Here is an 18,509-nt window from a genome sequence, read left to right as displayed (position 1 = left end):
CTTTATCTCTAAATCCTGCCTGGAATCCAGTGTATAATTAATTTGACCTTAATTGCTGACACAAGCTCAGATTCCATAAAACTCACAACGAAAATTCTTTTGGACTGGGAGAAAATTCAGGTTTGGGAGCCAGCAGCACTTCTCAAAAATACTGTGACTTCAATCCATAAAAAATACCTGTATTTATGTAAAAAACCAGGAAAACAACCCCCTGAAACCCCCCATCCTTTCAGGGTGTGACCGGTTGGTCCTTCTGCTTTCTAGAGAAACGTTTGATTTGAAGGAGAGAAATTTGGTTTGAGTTTCCACCTTTCCATTTGCCCTGAAGCTGAATGAGGGCAGGGTTAGGTGGGATATTGGGAAGGGATTCCTGGCTGGGAGGGTGGGGAGGCCCTGGCCCAGGTTGGGCAGAGAAGCTGTGGCTGCCCCTGGATCCCTGGAAGTGTCCAAGGTTTCAGCTCCACCAGTGCTGGGTTGGTTCTCATCCCTCAGGGAACGTCAGTGGTGGAGAGAGAAGGGTCGGAATAGAAACATTTTCGGGAGAAACATTTTTGGGAGAAACATTTTCAAACCTTGAGTTCGGTGCTTGGTTTATGGAAAGAGAAATCCCATCTGTTCCCTTTTGAAGTTCACATTTTGGGTATTTCTCGTGAACCTGTGACAGTGACAGACCTTGGGACCTTGACCAAGTGTTGGCATCTTCTCCCCAGGTCTGTCTACGATGGAGAAGAACACGGTCGGTTCATGGAGAAGCTGGAAGCTCGGATCCGGAACCACGACCGGGAGATCGAGAAAATGTGCAACTTCCACTACCAGGGATTCGTGGATTCCATCACGGAGCTGCTCAAGGTCAGAGGAGAAGCTCAAAAACTGAAGGTGAGAGAAAAATCACGGCCTTGGGCAACTCGGTTTTGGTTGGTCCTGCTTGAGCAGGAGGCTGGGACCGAGTGGCCCAACCTCAACTACTCTGGGATCTTCTGAAACCACAGGAATATCTGTTCTCTTCTTTGTCCAGAGCATCTCTCCTCTGTTTAAAACAAATTTAAAATATATCTATATCTATCTATCTATCTCTATATATATATATATCTCCTTATTCTCCCTGTAGAAATAGGTTGGTCATTCAAAATTCGATAATCATTCGGGCAAACTGGACCAGGGTGATGCATTAAAACGTGAGAAAACTTAAAGCTAAGCCCGTTATTTGTTAGGAAATGTGCTTTTCCTGGGGTGCCTGACCGAAATTTCTCAAGCAAAAATAGGTCTGTGGCCTTTAAATCTGTGCAGGAATGTGAGAGAAGGGAGGAATTGACCTTTTCCTTGTAGAACTCGATTTGTATTTGTAAATATAATATGTGTATATGTTCCACATATATAATGTATGTGAGATGTGTGGAAAAAGCCCTTTGTAGGATGAGAATGTGGATAAGTGGTGGGAAGGAAGCTGGACAGGCTCCCAGGGGAGAAAAGGAGCAGGAGGTTGGAGCTGTTCTACACCTTGGGCCAGGTGGGCTTGGAGTTTAAGCTTGGCTTTGTGCCTTAAAATACAAGTATTCCCCAGTTTGGGGAGGATAAAACAGCACATCAGTGATTTAACTGGGGTCACAGGATCTGCCAAATTTTCCTGCCTGAGGCAGAACAGGGCAGGGAGAGGCTCCTGTGCCGTCCCTTTTGTGGCAGCAAGGTGTGACCTTGAGTGGGAAACCAAACCCAACCTCCCAGAAGAGTCACTGAGTGCATGGAATTGAGTCTTGTGACACCCAAAAATTTGTGGGTTGTCTCCAGGGAGCAGCACAGCAAGACTTTCTGGCTGAGTGGAGCTTGTCCTGTGGTGTTCCAGGAGGATAGGAGGCTCTTCAATGGGTATTTGAGAAACTGAAGTTACAAATAACAAGGGGAAAAAAATACCTCAGAAAAACAAGTTTTCTGGAAAAGGAAGAAGAATCCTAATTTCAGTGTGCTGACTGTGCTTTAAATACGTTTATTAATTAATTTAAAGCCGCCTCTGGCATTTCCTAACAGGCTTCTAATTCCACATACACAGTATCTCCATCCCAGAAATGGCCACGTGATCACAGGAACACCTTCCTGAGGGATGTCCTGAGGAGGATTCATCCAGCAGGATGAGGCCGTTGGAAATACCATGAAATAAGTCCTTTTTTTTCCCCCTCCTCCTCTTTTTTTTAAGCCATTGTTTGGAGCCAAGAATTCCACATTGTTTGTTTGCAAAGGCTTGGTGCTGGTTCCCATTCTGCAAACAGCCCCTTTGTTGGTGGCTCACTGGGAAGTCCATCCCTGTCCCCTCAGGATCTCTCTTGATTTCCACGACTTTTGTGATCTATAAAACGGCACATGGGAAAAACATCCCCAGAAAGTTTCTCTCTGAAAGGCTGAGCCCTCTTTTGTGAGGGTTTCCCCGGGGAATCATCTGTGGATCGAGTGGTGAGAGTGGGTTTTGTTCCAGCCATTCATCCTCCATTTGATCTTGGGCTCTTTCTCGGTGGTGCTGGGCTTTGAACAGACATTGCAACCAGCCATGAAATGAAAGCCCTCCCTGTCACACTCCCCCCAGGACGTTTCTTCACTCGCGTGCTTTTGGCTCTGGGGTGTTTTGGGGGATATTGTGTTTGCAGAAACGTCGGTGGTGTTGTTTTAGGAGGGCACAGGCTGAACATGAGCTGGTTACCTTGCCCTGCTCGTGTGTCACACGACCCTCAGGGTTTTGAGGTTGTGTTTCAGGTGGCCCCAAATGAACTAGAACCTAATCAGGACCCAATCACTACATTTTCTGTCCTGTTTTTTTTGCTTTCCCTGGGAGGACCTGGCGCTGAATTGGGAAGTTTTCTCTCCTCAAACGTGAGCTCAGGTGGCCAAGAAGGCCAAGGGCATCCTGAGTGATATCAAAAATGTGGCCACAGCCCCAGGGCAATGACTGTCCCCCTGTGCTGGCCCTGCTGAGGCACCTCCAGCCCTGGGGGCAGCTCTGGGACCCTCAGACGGGGGAGACACGGAGGGGCTGGAGCGTGTGCAGGGAAGGGAACGGAGCTGGGAAGGGGCTGGAGCAGCAGGAGCAGCTGAGGGAGCTGGGGGGGCTCAGCCTGGAGCAAAGGAGGCTCAGGGGGGACCTTCTGGCTCTGCAACTCCCTGACAGGAGGGGGAAGTCAGGCTCTGCTCCTCAAAAAAAAAGGTGACAGGACAAGGGAAATCGGCCTCAAGTTGCATCAGAGGAGGTTTACATTGGATATTGGGGAAAATTCCTTCCTGGAAAGGGCTTTCCAGCCCTGGCCCAGCTGCCCAGGGCAGTGGTGGATCCCCATCCCTGGAGGGATTTAAAATCCCTGTGGCTGTGGCCCTTGGGGACAGGGGTCAGTGGTGACCTTGGCAGTGCTGGGGGAATGGTTGGGCTCGATGATCTTTTCCAACCATAATGAATTTATGATTCCATGATGAGCAGAGGAGCCCCCCCACCATGAATTTCTGCAGAAGGCAACACTGTGTTGTTTTCAGGAGGTGCTGGGTCACTATTAATCATCTATTTATTTATATATATATAAGGTAACTTAATTGAAAATACATGGGATGTGTTTTTTAAAAGGCATCTCCTTAATTTATATGATATTTAAACCATAACATTTTTAAACCAAACCTTTTTTGGTTTTTTTTTTTTTTTTTTTGCATTTTCTTACTCTTTTTTTAAAACTATGTAACCTCACTCTGGCAATTCTCTTTCCTTTTAATTTCTTACCTGGCTTTTCTTTTACTTACAAGAGAAATCTCGATGCTTTAGGATTTTTTTTTGTTATACATCTTTAACGTTTTCACATCTTGCACTGCACATACTCCCTCACTGGGGAGTGAGCAGGATGGTGGTGACCTGATCTCAATCCTATAAATATGTGGGACTACTGGGTCTTGGAAACCATGGACCAGTCTGGCTGTTCCATCCCATAAAGGATCCAGTGGAAATTAAAAGGCCAGAGATGGGTTTTACATTAGGATGGTTTGACGTGGAAAACACGGCTCAAGGTGCAAAGGATCCCAAAGTCTCTTGGCAACCTCAAGAACTCACCTAATGCACCCAATCCAGTCCAAGTTGTTCTTGTTTCCCAGAGAAGCTGTGGCTGCCCCTGGATCCCTGGAAGTGTCCCAGGCCAGGTTGGAACAACCTGGGCCAGTGGAAGGTGTCCCTGCGCATGGCAAGGGTGGAGTGAGATGGTCTTTAAGGTCCCTCCCAACCTAAACCATTCTGGGTTCTAACTGTGTCATTCTTTATGGATTTTTATCCCACCTCTCCAGTATTGGCTCTCCTTCCTTCTCTGGGAAACTCTGATTATGTGGATGAAAAGTGTTTTTTTTTTGGTCTCCTGCTTTTGACCTGTCAGGCATAAAAAAGGGATTATTCCTTCTTGGTTTTGTAGAATTACAGGATTGTTTAGGATGGACAAACCCTCTGAGATCATCCAGACCAACCATCCCCCAGCACTACCAAGGCCACCACTGACCCCTGTCCCCAAGTGCCACAGCCACAGGGATTTGAAATCCCTCCAGGGATGGGGACTCCACCACTGCCCTGGGCAGCTGTGCCAGGGCTGGACAGCCCTTTCCATGAAGAAATTTTCCCAAATATCCAACTTTAACCTCTTCTGGTGCAACTTGAGGCTGTTTCTCCTTGTCCTGTTGCATTTTTTTTTGGGAGCAGAGCTTGACCCCCTTTGCTCTCTCCTCCTGTCAGGGAGTTGCAGAGCCAGAAGTTCCCCCACAACCTTCTCCAGGTTGTGGGAATGTTCTTCTCTGGTCTTGTCCTCTGAAAACCAGGCAGCCCCAAATCCATCCCAGGGGGTTGTGCTTTCCAGGCATCTCATTTTCACTTTCCTTCTTTGAAGTCCTTGCAAATTGGTGGGCATTGGGGATTTTTTTGGTGGTGACTTTTGTCTCTGAGCTGGGGCAGGGAACTGGTCAGCAGGGAAATGGTGCGGGAATGTTTTTAGTGGAGGGGGACAAAGATGATGAAGGGATGGAGCATCTCTGGGAGCAGGAAAGGCTGAGGGAGCTGGGGTTGTTCAGCCTCCAGAGGAGACACCGAGAAGGGACCTCCCCCATGTCTGTAGGGTCTGCAGGGAGGGGGCAGAGGATGGACCAGGCTCTGCTCATGGTGCCCAACAATGGCACAGGAGGAATGGGCAGGAACTGATGCCCAGGAAGTTCCACCTGGACATGAGGAAGAACTTTAACTGTGAGCACTGAACAGAGACCAGAGAGGGTGTGGAGTCTGCTCACTGGAGATATTCCAGACCCATCAGGACACAATCCTGTGCCATGTGCTCTGGGATGGCCCTGCTGGACCAGCTGACCCGCCGTGGTCCCTCCCAGCCTGACCCATTCTGGAATTCTTTGAAGTTCTGAGTTGTGGGGGGGGAGAAAATGAGAAGGGAGCAATTTTTATTGGTTGGTGCATCCAGATTAAGGCAGATCTGATTAAAATGAGGAGCTGGCTTGGAGCTCAGGGAATCTCACCTCCACCTGTGCAAAACCAAGCAGGGATCTCACTGCCCCAGGATGTGGAGATGCCCTCAGAGCCCAGCACTGGATTCCTGTAGGGATTGGGTTAGTGGGGGGAGAATGGCTGAGATGGTGGATAACAAACCCAGACTGGGAAGTTCATGAGTTGCCAATTGGAAGGGTCACTCCATAATTGCTCTCTCTTCCTTTGGGAGGTGGAAGTCAGTGGGATGTGGGTGTAGGACAGGGATGAAGTCGGCACATCCCTGCGGGGTCACGCCGGTGCTCTTGGGTCCGTTCTCAGGATTCCTCTCCAGCACCCTTTACTCCTCTTGCTCCTCACTCTGACACTCTCTACATGATCTCAGAGTGTTGTTAACCCCCCCAAGCCCTTCTCTGTGCCACGTGTTCTGTGAATAGATGGATGAAGTAACAACTGGAGCATCCCATAAGCCCCTCACGTGATCCCGGCGTCTCGTCCTTCCCGTGTTCCCACCTGTTGTCTGTCCCCCCTTGCTGGGAGACTGCCTTAGATTATCAAATCTCCTCATCTGAAAAGCCTCCACTTGGCTACACAGAGTCTGTATAAATAATCATCTCTTCTTTTTTTTTCATGGAGACTTTAAAGAACAAACCAAAACACGACTCGCTGCCCCCTGAAAAAACTCGGAGTGTGCAAGGGCAGACGGTCTCCTGACTTTTTTTTTCCTGGAGCTGGGATTGATATGTAATTTTAATAGAACACTCGTACAGCCTTGGCATTATTTTAGGAGCAGTTTTAAATTACCCTACATGGATTCCTTTTTCCTGGTGGGATTTTTCAGGATATAAGCAAATAAAGTAATCTTTGGAAGAGATGCTGCGCTCCCGCTCGTAAAAAATCTCGATACATCATGAAGGAAATGAGCAGTTTTGGCAGAGGGCAAAGAGCCAGGAGAGCTGAAGCTACTGCAGGAGGGGGGAGAGATGTGAGGCAGATGCTGTGGAGAAAGTGTGTGTGGGGAAATGATGGGATGATTCCTCTTTCTTGCATCATGGGAAGCTTAAAAACCGGCGTGGCCGGTGTTAAAATAAGAGGAAACTTGTGAGGTTTGACGGCTCTGCTCGTTGAGGCAACACAGTGGGAGATGACCTGGTGGAGGCTGGATCAGTGTGGGAGATCCAGCAGGGAAGAAAATGGATCCTGGATCAAATTTATAAATGTTAATAGAAAGCTCCCCTCCTGTCTGAACTGTGTTTGCCTTGTGGTGCCCTTGAAAAGGAAGGAGATCATGGAATCATCAAGGTTGGAAAGACCTTTGAGGTCATCAAGTCCAACCATCAACCTGACACCACCACCACTGAGTCATGTCCCCAAGGGCCACATCCACGTGTTTTTTGGACATTTCCAGGGATGGGGACTCCACCCCTGCCCTGGGCAGCTGTGCCCAGGGCTGGACAGCCCTTTCCAGGATATTCCTGACAATATTCCTTTCCTCTGCCGTTGCTGCTGCTCCTGCACCATCCGCGTTCTGGTGGATCGTGGGAGATCACCGCATGACATTCCTTCACTGGGATTAAAAAGTCAGCTTGTTTCCATCATTGTTGAAAAGGAAACAAAGGTCTCAGGTTGTTTTTTGTGATCTCACGCTCCTGAATATCCTTAGGGAGCTCTGTGGCCCAGTTGGTGCTCTTGTCCAAACTCTGGCGAAGGTTTTGCTTCTGGAACGAGCAGAACTCCTGAAAACACGCAGGAATGAGCTCTGATAGAAATCCAGGAGCAACTCCCACCCTATGGTGAGCCTGTGGAAAACCAGGAACGTCTGAGAGACAAAGGCGAGCCTGGAAATTAATATTTACAACTTCAGTGGCTGTGAAAGGAATATTCTATGGAAAAAAAAAAAAGTAGTTTTATGGCTTGTTAGTCTTAGACTGATGTGAGGCACCTGAATCCTGAGCAGTCCTGCTGGATTTACCTTGGGAATTGGCTACTTTTGCTGGAAACCTGGAGCTGGGCATGTTTGCTTGGAAGCTGGTGTAGTTTTTTTAGCAGATGGTGTCTCTGTTTACAAACCTGCTCTTGTCTGGGCTTGGATGAGCGTTCAGAAGAATTCCCAAAGTCGTTTTCCTACTTGTTGGCCAAATAATGGGTGAACTGCTAATTTTCCATCCTGATGAGTCCAAAAATCCACTTTGTTCTCTCGTGGGTCTTCACTGAGTCACCTCATGCCCGGGGCTGGGAAGGGCTGGACTGATGGGCTCTTCCTAGTCCAGGGAACTACAGGTTTGCCAAGTGGGAATTCTTTCAACTGTGAGTCCCAGCTTGATGGGATAATACAGGAAGAGGGTTTAGGGAAGGAAATACAGCCCTTTTTTATACCAGGTATATAAAAATACCTTTTTCTACCAGACAGGAAAAGGGAACCAGTGGAAGATGCACCTGAAGATCTAAAAGGAAGTTTTCTAGGTGTTTATATAAATATAAATGTTTATAGGTAAAACCCATGTTGAAAAGTTCTTCTTCACTGTGATATCAAGGAGTTGAAATCTAACTGTAATTTATTTGGTGTTGGGAAGGGCATTTAATTCCTCCACTGGCTTTTAAGATGAGAATCCATGTGAGCATCTGGTAGAAAGTTGGATCCATGAAAACTGCAGGATTTTGTGGCTTCCATGCCACAGTTTTAGTTCCTGTTGCTTTTTACTCCTCTCCAGTGACAGGGAGGGAAATCCTTGTATTTACTGCGTGGCTCTTGGCATCCCGTGTGAAATGAGCCATTAAACAGCTTTTTTCCATGGAATGGGAGGTTGAGTGAGGAGTGATGGTGTTTATGTACAGTTTGGTTTTATGGGAAAACCATTGTCCTGATTTATTGATGGGCTTTGTCTTTTCTCCCCAATATTCCTGCAGAACCAAGTGACGGACACCAACCGAAAGCTGCAGAACGAGGGGAAAGAAGTAAGTGATCCCTTCATGGAATCATGGAATGGTTGGGGTTGGAAGGGACCACAAAGACCATCTCCACTATCCCAGGTTGCTCCAAGCCCACTCCAGCCTGGCCTTGAATCCTTGTTTCACCCAGGTTTTTCTGTTGGAGGCTGAGCCTTTAAAAATCCCTGTTAGTTTGGGAAGAATCCCCTTGGGAATGAGCAGCCACATCCTGGCTTTGAGAACTCGGAAAGAGCCACTTGGAGAAGGGAGTAGGGAAGAGATGACTAAAATGGGAAGGGGGAAACAATTTTGTTGGAATTCCCAGGATGTACTCCCAGGCTGGTGTGCCAATGGCTTTGGTTTTGCTGCTTCCTGAGTTGAAATTCAGGGAACGTTTCTGCTGGAAGAACCCGGAGCTGCCTGTGCTCCCTCTTCCAGCAGCTCCCTGGTCTCTCCGGTTATCAGAGCAGGCTTTGTGGCCACCCCACAGTTTGAGTGGTCATGACAAGTGTTTATGGTGTTCAATGGGATTTTTTTTTCCCCCCTTCCCAAAGCTGATAATTGCCATGGAAGAGCTGAAGCAGTGCCGGCTGCAGCAGAGGAACATTTCGGCGACGGTCGATAAACTCACGCTGTGTCTTCCCGGTGAGGAATCTCCACCTGCTCCTGACTTGTGTTTGTTTGGATTCCCAAGCTCTTTGCTTTGTGCTCAAGGCTTCTGTTGTTTTCCTTCTCTTTCCAGTGCTGGAGATGTACAGCAAACTGCGGGAGCAGATGAAATCCAAGAGGTAAATTTTGTGTCGGTTTATGGGTGTTTTATTATTATCCAAATAGTTGTTTTGGGGCTGAGTAAATTCAAGAGGTTCCCAGAGCTTCCAAATCAGCCTTTCTAGGTTGACTCATCTGGTTTTTGGCTGGTTCTCCTCACAGTCCTGCTTATCCTCTGGGAATTGGGACGGCAGCAGGCTCGGATTTTGTTTTGTGTTAGGTTTTGGAATGAAGTGGATATTCCTTGTTTTTTTGTGGAAGCTCCCTGTTGTTGTGCATGCAATCAAGGCATGTTATCAACTAAATTTTATTCTGTGAATGCCAGGATGCATAATCTAATATATGCCAATTCTGATGTAACCTGAGAGATTCCAGTGAATGTGGGTGGAAGCCAAACACCTGGAAACATCAGGACGGTGGAAGCTGGGGAGAAATCTTGTTTTGCAGTAGAAATAACTCTTCAGGAGAGTGAGCTGAGCTCCAGGGGCTTGGTGTCTCTGAAAACATGAGCTGTAAATCCAGGATTTTCCCCACCCTGCATCTGTTGCATGAAGGATTAAACCACGGCCTGGAATATTTGCTGGAATCCTGGGGGATGGTTTGTTTAAGCAGCACGGAGCGACTCGGGAGCCCTGGGGGTGGCAAATTGGGCAAAGAGCAGCTGCTGGAAGGAGGGAGGCTGGAAACGTGGCTCCAGCTGGATGCCAGGCAGGGAGAGCAGTGGGATCCCTGGCTGGTGCCTGCCATCCATCATGGGAACAGCACAGAAGGAGCCAGATGTTTGGAACAAGGCGATAACTGATGGGATGAGGGGGTTGTTTTTACACCTCCCCTCCCGCTTCTGCTCCCCCCCCGGGGCCCTTGGGCAAACAGATCAGTGGAACTCCTGGAAGTTGGGCTGCTTGGAGGAGCTTTAGGGAGCTCCCAGAGCTGTCCCCCAAGGCCCTCTCTGTCCCTCAGGATGACTCAGGGCAGAGCAGGGCAGGGGGGAGTTTGGCCAAGTGTTTTTAGTGTGTTTATAGGGACAGAGAGGGGCTTCTCCGCTGACAGACGTGGGGTGGGAGCTGGAGCTGAGCACAGCCCTGGGAACTCCTGCAGGGAATCCACATGCTGCCCCATTCCCTGCTCTGGATAGTGTTTCCAGGGTCTGCTTCTAAGAATTCCATCTTTTTGTTTTTTTTTTTTATTTTTTGGTGTTGGTTCATTTTGAAACAAATAGAAGCTGAAAGCCACATTTAAGGAATATCTGAACCCTGGGCTGGTTTTTTTCCCCCCGTCTTTCTTTGTCTGGATTTGGTGGCTTCATCCACCAAATGCAGCACAGTATGTGAAGTATTTTTATTTCTGCACCCAGTGTCACTTATAAATCACTTCGGGATGGGCAGCAGTGGGTTGGGTTCTGGGGTTTGGGTGCACAGTCTTGGAGGAATCAAAGGGTTTGTATTTGGGGTGAATAAACCCTCCCAAGTTTCATTCTCCCGAGGCAAACAGAATGAGTTGGGTGATGTTTATAACCCAAAACCTGTGGCCACGAGCTGGAGGTGGAGAATGTAGAATGATCTGATCCCAGAGGAGTGACAGGAACCAGCAGAAGAGATGGAGGGAAAGGTTTTCTTCCCCCATTGTCCAGAATTTAAGGAAGGGACAGAAAGAGCTTTTCTCCCATGGCTGAGACACGTGTGGAAAATGATGGGAAAACCCAAAATCTCTGTCTCCAGAGATTTCTCTCCTGGCTCTGCAGGACTTTGGAGGGATCAGTCTGTTTTATTTCCTCCTGGGTCACTTGTGATGTCCATGTGGTCTCCAAGCAGTAAGAAATAGAATCATAAAATCCCAGAATGGTTTGGGTTGGAAGGAACCTTAAAGATAATCCAACCCCCTGCCATGGACAGGGACACATTCCATTATCCCAGGTTGCTCCAAACCCCATCCAGCCTGGCCTTGGACACTTCCAGGGATCCAGGGGCAGCCACAGCTTCTCTGCCCAACCCGTGCCAGGGCCTCCCAGCCAAGGATTCCTTCCCAATATCCCGTCTAAATCTCCATTTTTCTATTGGGAAACCATTCCCCCTTGTCCTGTCTGTACAGTTCCTGGTGCAGATTCCCTCTCTGGCTTCCTTGTGGGCCTGATATGCTTCATGAGAACGTTCATGGATTCCATGGGAGCTCTTCATCCTGCTTGGAGCTGAAAAACCCCTGTAGAGCTGTTCCCTCAAGCAGAGCCTGAGGGTCTTTCCAGGAAAAAAACCCCCAAACTAAAAAGCCACCTCTGACCCTGTTTATCAAAATCCTGCTCCCCCCACTCGGGAAGTGCTCCTGGGATTCAGAGCTGGGAAAGAAATGCCCCCCTCTGGGAGGCTGCTCAGAGGTGTCAGGGGATGTGACCCGGACCCAAACAACGCCCTAAAATATATAAAACCCACCCCATGGTTCTGTGGTTCCAGAGCTGGAATTCTTAGTTATATTGACTAATTTAAGTTAATGCACCTTTTTTGAGGGAAAGTGGGATGGAAGTGGCTCCACACATCCCTTCCTTGCTCTCCCCAGGCACTACCCTGCCCTGAAGGCCCATGACAGGGTTGGAACTGGGTCATCTTTAAGGTCCCTTCCAATTCAAAACATTCCATTATTGTAAGGTTACAGAGCTGGAATTCTTAGATAGATTACCTAATTTCCAGTTAATACACCTTTTTTGGGGGAAAATAGGATGGAAGTGGCTCCACACATCCCTTCCTTGTTCTCCCCAGCCACTATCTTACCCTGGAGCACCTGGAAGGTGTCCCTGCCCAGGGCAGGAGATGGAACTGGATGGTCTTTAAGATCCATTCCAACCCAAACCATGCCACAATTCTGTGGTTCCAGAGCTGAAATTCTTAGTTTTATTGATAATTTCCAGTTAATACACCTTTTTGGGGGGAAAACAGGATGGAAGTGGCTCTACACATCCCTTCCTTGCTCTCTCCAGGCACTACCCTGCCCCGAAGACCCTGGAAGCACCTGGAAGGTGTCCCTGCCCATGACAGGGGTTGGAAGTGGATCATCTTTAAGGTCCCTTCCAACCCAAAGCATTCCATTATTGTAAAGTTGCAGAGCTGGAATTCTTAGTTAGATTGCCTAATTTCCAGTTAATGCACCTTTTTTGAGGGGAAATGGGATAGAAGTGGCTCCACACATCCCTTCCTTGTTCTTCCCAGGCATTACCCTGCCCTGAAAACCCTGGAAGCACCTGGAAGGTGTCCCTGCCCACAGCAGGGGATGGAACTGGATGGTCTTTAAGGTCCCTTCCAACCCAAAGCATCCCATTATTCTAAAATATGGAACTGGAATTCTTAGTTAGATTGCCTAATTTTCAGTTAATGCACCTTTTTGGGGGGAAAATGGGATGGAAGTGGCTCCACACATCCCTTCCTTGTTCTCTCCAGGCACTACCCTGCCCTGAAAACCCTGGAGCACTTGGAAGGTGTCCCTGCCCATGACAGGGGTTGGAAGTGGATCATCTTTAAGGTCCCTTCCAACCCAAACCATGCCACGATTCTGTGGTTCCAAAAATTCTGAATTATATTGACTTATTTAAGTTAATGCACCTTTTCTGGGGGGAAAACAGGGTGGAAGTGGCTCCACACGTCCCTTCCTTGTTCTCCTCAGGCACTACCTTACTCTGAAGACCCTGGAGCACCTGGAAGGTGTCCCTTCAGGGGCTGGAACTGAGTGATCTTTAAGATCCATTCCAACCCAAACCATGCCACGATTCTGTGGTTCCAGAGCTGAAATTCTTAGTTTTATTGATAATTTCCAGTTAATGCACCTTTTCTGAGGGAAAGTGGGATGGAAGTAGCTCCACATGCCCCTTCCTTGCTCTCCCCAGGCACTACCCTGCCCTGAAGACCCTGGAGCACCTGGAGCACACGTACCTGCCCCAGGTGAGCCACTACCGCTTCTGCAAGATCATGGTGGATAACATCCCAAAACTGCGGGAGGAGATCAAGGAGGTGTCCATGTCAGACCTCAAGGATTTCCTGGAGAGCATCCGGAAGCATTCGGACAAGATTGGAGAGACGGCCATGAAACAGGTAGGGCTGGTTTGTGTGCACACACTCCATGGGGCTTTTTGGGAGGAGGATGGTGGTTCAGTCATCTCAGAGTTCTACTTTTCCACTCCCAAGGCAGTAAACTGAATTTTGGAGTAATTTTACCGCGATTCTTCCTTCTTTGGTTACTCCTGGATTTTATTATCCTGACTTTTTGTACTGTTGCAAAGCGATGATCCGTTTTTCTCATTGTCTTCTCCCACCTGGATTTTGCTGTAGGTTCTTAGTAACCTGGAGTCTGGGAGGTGCAATTGGTGTTAGAAACTCGTATTTTCCACTTATCATTTGTGCTGCTGTGCCTGGTTGGAACTGGAAGAGCTGGAGACACCAGTGTTGATTTCCCCCAGTTTGGAGTAAAGCAGTAGGAGTTCAAGCACTGAATTTAATTTATTTAACATCTTAAACTGATTTTTAAATGCTGGGTAAACTTGGATTGGGGCTGGATTGCCTTTGCCCAGCCTGTAAAAGATGAACCTGATGAATTGAACATCCCCGTGTGGGTGTTAAATCAGAATTGCCTCTTCCCACTCCTATTTAATATTCTAGTTTTGAGTTTCAGCACAGTTTATCTTGTCACAGCGGGGGAGCGAAGCTCCCAGTGGCTCTTAAAAAGAACTTTGCTACTTTGATGAAATTCAAATCCACTGGCAGTGAAATGTTACCTCGTATGAGCAGTAAAACACTTCCTCTGATAGTGATGGATGTCTGGGATGTGTTGATTTATGGGAAGGACTCTTGCCATAATTTTTCACGAGATGATAAGGTGGTGCTGTTTATGGTTAGAGGTTCAATTTTCTGTCTTATAAATCCCATCCCGGAGGATTTCTATTAATTGATTTAATTTCCCGTTGTCCCGATGCCTTGTTGTCTTCTCAGCTGCTTTCTGGTATTTTGGGAAAGCAAACCAAGCCTTATATTGTGCCATAGAGGTGTGGGGAGATACCACTTGGCATCTGAGACTTCAGCAAACCTTTTTAATTCAAACCAAACCCGTCTTTCTGAACGTGCAGAAAAACACACCATGACCTGAGTGTGGTTTGGTGGAGCCACAAGTGCAGGGTGGCCGTGGCTGGGGGGGCTCCAGGTGTTGGATTTACCCAGAACTGTTTATAAAACTGCTCTGGTTTTGTTCATTTTGTGGCAGGCAGAGTGTTTTTGGAAGGTTCTTGGTTCAGTGATCTTGGTTGGGCTTGATGATCTTGGTTGGGCTTGATGATCTTGGTTGGGTTTGATGATCTTGGTTGGGCTTGATGATCTTGGTTGGGCTTGATGATCTTGGTTGGGCTTGATGATCTTGGTTGGGCTTGATGATCTTGGTTGGGCTTGATGATCTTGGTTGGGCTTGATGATCTTGGTTGGGCTTGATGATCTTGGTTGGGTTTGATGATCTTGGTTGGGTTTGATGATCTTGGTTGGGTTTGATGATCTTGGTTGGGCTTGATGATCTTGGTTGGGTTTGATGATCTTGGTTGGGCTTGATGATCTTGGTTGGGCTTGATGATCTTGGTTGGGCTTGATGATCTTGGTTGGGCTTGATGATCTTGGTTGGGTTTGATGATCTTGGTTGGGTTTGATGATCTTGGAGGTCTTTCCCAACCTAAATGATTCTGTGATTTTACTGGCTGGGAAGGAATGGGAGATTCATTTGTTTGGTGTTCAGGCAACGCAGCAAATACACCCTTTAAATAAATAAATAAATTTAAGTTCTCTTAAGGTTATTTAGCAATTTTAGACACATGTAAGGGTGCAGATGTTGTGTTGTCTTCTAGTTTCCAGTTTCATGCTCATGGTTCTGGGAGAGACATTCCAACCTCCTGGCCCCTGGTGGCTTTGATGGATGAGATCTTCAAGTCCACCCACGTTTCTGTGGCTGTTTAGGTTTAAAAAAAAACCTAAAAAAACCCCAGTTTAAAAAAAATTCCATAATTCCCAATTCATTTTTGGTTTCTTCTGCCCAGAGTTGCTTCTGTAGCTTTGTGTTTCCGTCTGTTCTGCATCCATGATCTGCTTCTTACCGTTCTTCCTGTCCCTCCTGCTCCAGGGGAGGGCTCAAGCTCTGCCTGGAGCTCTGTTAATTCTCCACCTCTTGCTCCAAAGGAATCTTGTGGGATGTCCTGCTGTTTTCCTCACCACTTCTGACCCTTCCTCCTCCTCCTCACAACATTTGCCTTCTGCAAACCAGGACAGAGGCACTGGGGGATTGATGGGAAGTGGCTGCTCCTGCTCTGCCCAGATGCAGGAACTGGGAGCAGGGAGTGAAACCAGCTGGAAATAAAGGGGAGGGAAAGTTGGTTCTTCATCCTGTGGGTGATAGACCTGTGGAGCAACTAGTGCACGGTTTTCAGGGAATCATGGAATGGTTTGGGTTGGAAGGGATGTTAAAGCCCATCCAGTGCCACCCTCTGCCATGGGCAGGGACACCTTCCACCAGCCCAGGTTGCTCCAACCTGACCTTGGACACTTCCAGGGATCCAGGGGCAGCCACAGCTTCTCTGCCCAACCTGTGCCAAGGCCTCCCCACCGTCCCGGACAGGAATTCCTTCCCAATACCCTATATATCCCTGCCCTCTGTCTGAAGCCATTCCCCTTGTCCTGTCCCTCCATCCCTTCTCCCAAGTCCCTCTCCAGCTCTCCTTGCCTTTAATTTGCCTACAGACGACACAGGGAATTTTATATCTTCAGTCTCCCCCAAATCCCGCTTTTCTGCTGGTTTATGAGAGGAATTTGCAGCCTTGACAAGGGGTTTCCTTCACCCTTTGTGGGAGCAGAGTTGTCTCCCAGCTTGGACTCCGTGGCTGGATTGTGGATGAAACTCAACTGACCACTTCCACTTCCACAAGCCGACTTGGAGCGATACTGGAATTTGAGCAGGTTTATTCCTGGACAAAATCCACCCCGAGCTGCCCCAGGGGTGGAGAAGTGAGAGCCGAAGGTTTTGGAGCCCCTGGTTGCGTGGGGTCACTTCCCGTGGCCGTGCCGACAGCGAGGGGCAGGGTCTCCCCTCCCAGGATCGCCGGGATCGCGTCTTGCGTCGCCGGGTCCTTTTCCTCGGTCTGCTGGTTGTGATGGATAACGGCCCTGGAACGGGAGCCGAGCTGGCAGGAGGCCTGGAGAGTCAGGGGAACTGCGATTGGCAGCTCCATCCATTCGGTTTAAATTAGCATCATATAAATTCTTTTAAAATTGTTTGATTTCACCAGCGGGAATGGAAGAGGCCTTGATACAATGGGGAGAGGAAATGGTGTTTTTGTAACATTACAAATCTGAGGCCGACGATGACAAGAGCTGAAAATTTCATTTTGTGATAATCAGAAGGATCTGTCTTGGAGCGCTCGGAGCCGTCGCTGTTTCTGGCCGGGAGTCAAGGATTGGGGGGAACTGGATGGGGGAGAGGTGGATGGGGGGAGCTGGATGGAGGGAGTGGGATGAGGGAGAGGTGAATGGGGGGAGCTGGATGGAGGGAGTGGGATGAGGGAGAGTGGGATGGGGGGAGTGGGATAGAGGGAATAGGATGAGGGGGAGCGGGATGAGGGGAGTGCGATAGAGGGAATGGGATGGGGGGAGCAGGATGGAGGGAACTGGATGGGGGGAGTGGGATGAGGGGAGTGGGATGAGGGGGAGCGGGATGGGGGGAGTGGGATAGAGGGAATGGGATGGGGGGAACTGGATGGGGGGAACTGGATGGGGGGAACTGGATGGGGGGAACGGGATGGGGGGAGTGGGATGGGGTGAGTGGGATGAGGCGGAGTGGGATGGAGGGGAGCTGGATGGGGGGAGTGGGATAGAGGGAATGGGATGGGGGGAACTGGATGGAGGCAGTGGGATGGGGGGAGCTGGATGAGGGGGAACTGGATGGAGGGAGTGGGATGAAGGGGGAGCGGGATGGGGGGAGTGGGATAGAGAGAATGGGATGAGGGGGAGCTGGATGGGGGAGTGGGATAGAGGGAATAGGATGGAGGGGAGCTGGAGGTGGGGAGCTGAATGGGGAGAGCTGGATGAGGGGGAGCTGGATGGGGGGAGCTGGATGGGGGGAGCTGGATGGGGGGGAGCAGGACAGGAAGAACTGGATGGGGGGAGCTGGATGGGGAGAGCAGGATAAGGGGAAGCAGGATAGGAAGAGCTGGATGGAGCGAGCTGGATGGGGGGGAGCTGGATGGGAAGCACTAGATGGGGAGAGCTGGATGAGGGGGAGCTGAAGGGGGAGAGCTGGATGAGAGGGAGCTGAATAGGAAGAGCTGGATGGGGGGAGCTGGATGAGGGGAGCTCTCCTTGGAGAGGAAGCCCGTGGCGGGCTGAAGTCAAGTGAGACATTCCCGGGGTCAGCCGGACTGGAGGGATCTCGCAGCACGTGGAGAAACCCTAGAGCCTCACTGTACAAACGATGAGCTCCTTCCCTCCTGTTTTGTTTTGTTTTGTTTTTTTATAAATCTGAGTTTTATTACCTTTGGTTCCGGGGGAATTCGCCGCGTTCCAGATCTTGTTCTTAATTACGCGGATGAAAGTGGCCCCGCGCACTTGAACTCCTGCTGGACTTTGGCCCCGTGAACCTGCGTGTGTGCTTTGGTTTTGTTGGTGCAGTTTCAGTTTTTGTTGTTTTTTTTTTTTTTTTTTTTTTTTTAATAAGGATCTGAGTCCTGGGCTTGCCAGGAACGAATTACATCTTATTAACACTTGCTGATATCCGGTCTGGGGGGGTTTATTATCTCGTTTAATGGCTGAAATATGCCGGGCATGTGCGGGGAGGTCACTTGGGATGGGGCTTCCAGGGCGAGCGCGGTGAGGGGGCCAAGAATAACCCATCCAAAAGCCATTAGTGGATCAAGTCGTTGGGGCAGCCAAAATATCCTCTCACAGAGATGGAGGCGAGGCAGGAGTTTTATTTTATTGGCGTCGCTCGGATGCGGCGTCGAACTCGATATTTAATAGGTGGGAATCTGCTGTGAGCTCGAAGGGGTCGATCCAGAGTTTGAGCAGGTTGGAGTTTCAGCTGTGCTGGTTTGAAGGTGATATTTGCTTTTCCTGCCAACAGATGTTGGTGTCTGTGTCGCCTCTGAGCAGTGTCACAGTGAGGTTGGTGTGTCTTTTCCCTCACTGGCAGCAAATATCAACCTGGGGGTGTGAGTGTGGCGCTTAAAAAATCATGAAATGGTTTTAGCTTGGAAGGGATTTTAAACATCATCTTGTTCCACCCCCCTGCCATGGGCAGGGACACCTTCCACTTGCCCAGGTTGCTCCAAGCCCCG

General features: G+C 48.9%; 1 protein-coding gene across 6 annotated transcripts in view; it reads left to right on the top strand.

Annotated features, from left to right (window-relative positions):
* The window catches only part of EXOC6B (exocyst complex component 6B), a 344,538-nt gene that overhangs the window by 51,698 nt on the left and 274,331 nt on the right, over positions 1 to 18,509 (top strand). For all 6 annotated transcript variants that reach the window (XM_032685217.1, XM_032685216.1, XM_032685215.1 and 3 more), the window contains exons 2-6: positions 711 to 876; positions 8,390 to 8,437; positions 8,965 to 9,055; positions 9,153 to 9,198; positions 13,044 to 13,248. In XM_032685217.1, the coding sequence (XP_032541108.1) occupies positions 711 to 876; positions 8,390 to 8,437; positions 8,965 to 9,055; positions 9,153 to 9,198; positions 13,044 to 13,248 (556 nt within the window). The remainder of the gene's footprint in view (positions 1 to 710; positions 877 to 8,389; positions 8,438 to 8,964; positions 9,056 to 9,152; positions 9,199 to 13,043; positions 13,249 to 18,509) is intronic.

The sequence above is a fragment of the Chiroxiphia lanceolata genome, chromosome 4 (assembly GCF_009829145.1).
Source record: "Chiroxiphia lanceolata isolate bChiLan1 chromosome 4, bChiLan1.pri, whole genome shotgun sequence".
Classification (NCBI taxonomy): Eukaryota; Metazoa; Chordata; class Aves; order Passeriformes; family Pipridae; genus Chiroxiphia; species Chiroxiphia lanceolata.
Note: the sequence above shows the minus strand (reverse complement) of the source record. Positions and strands in the feature narration are given on the sequence as shown.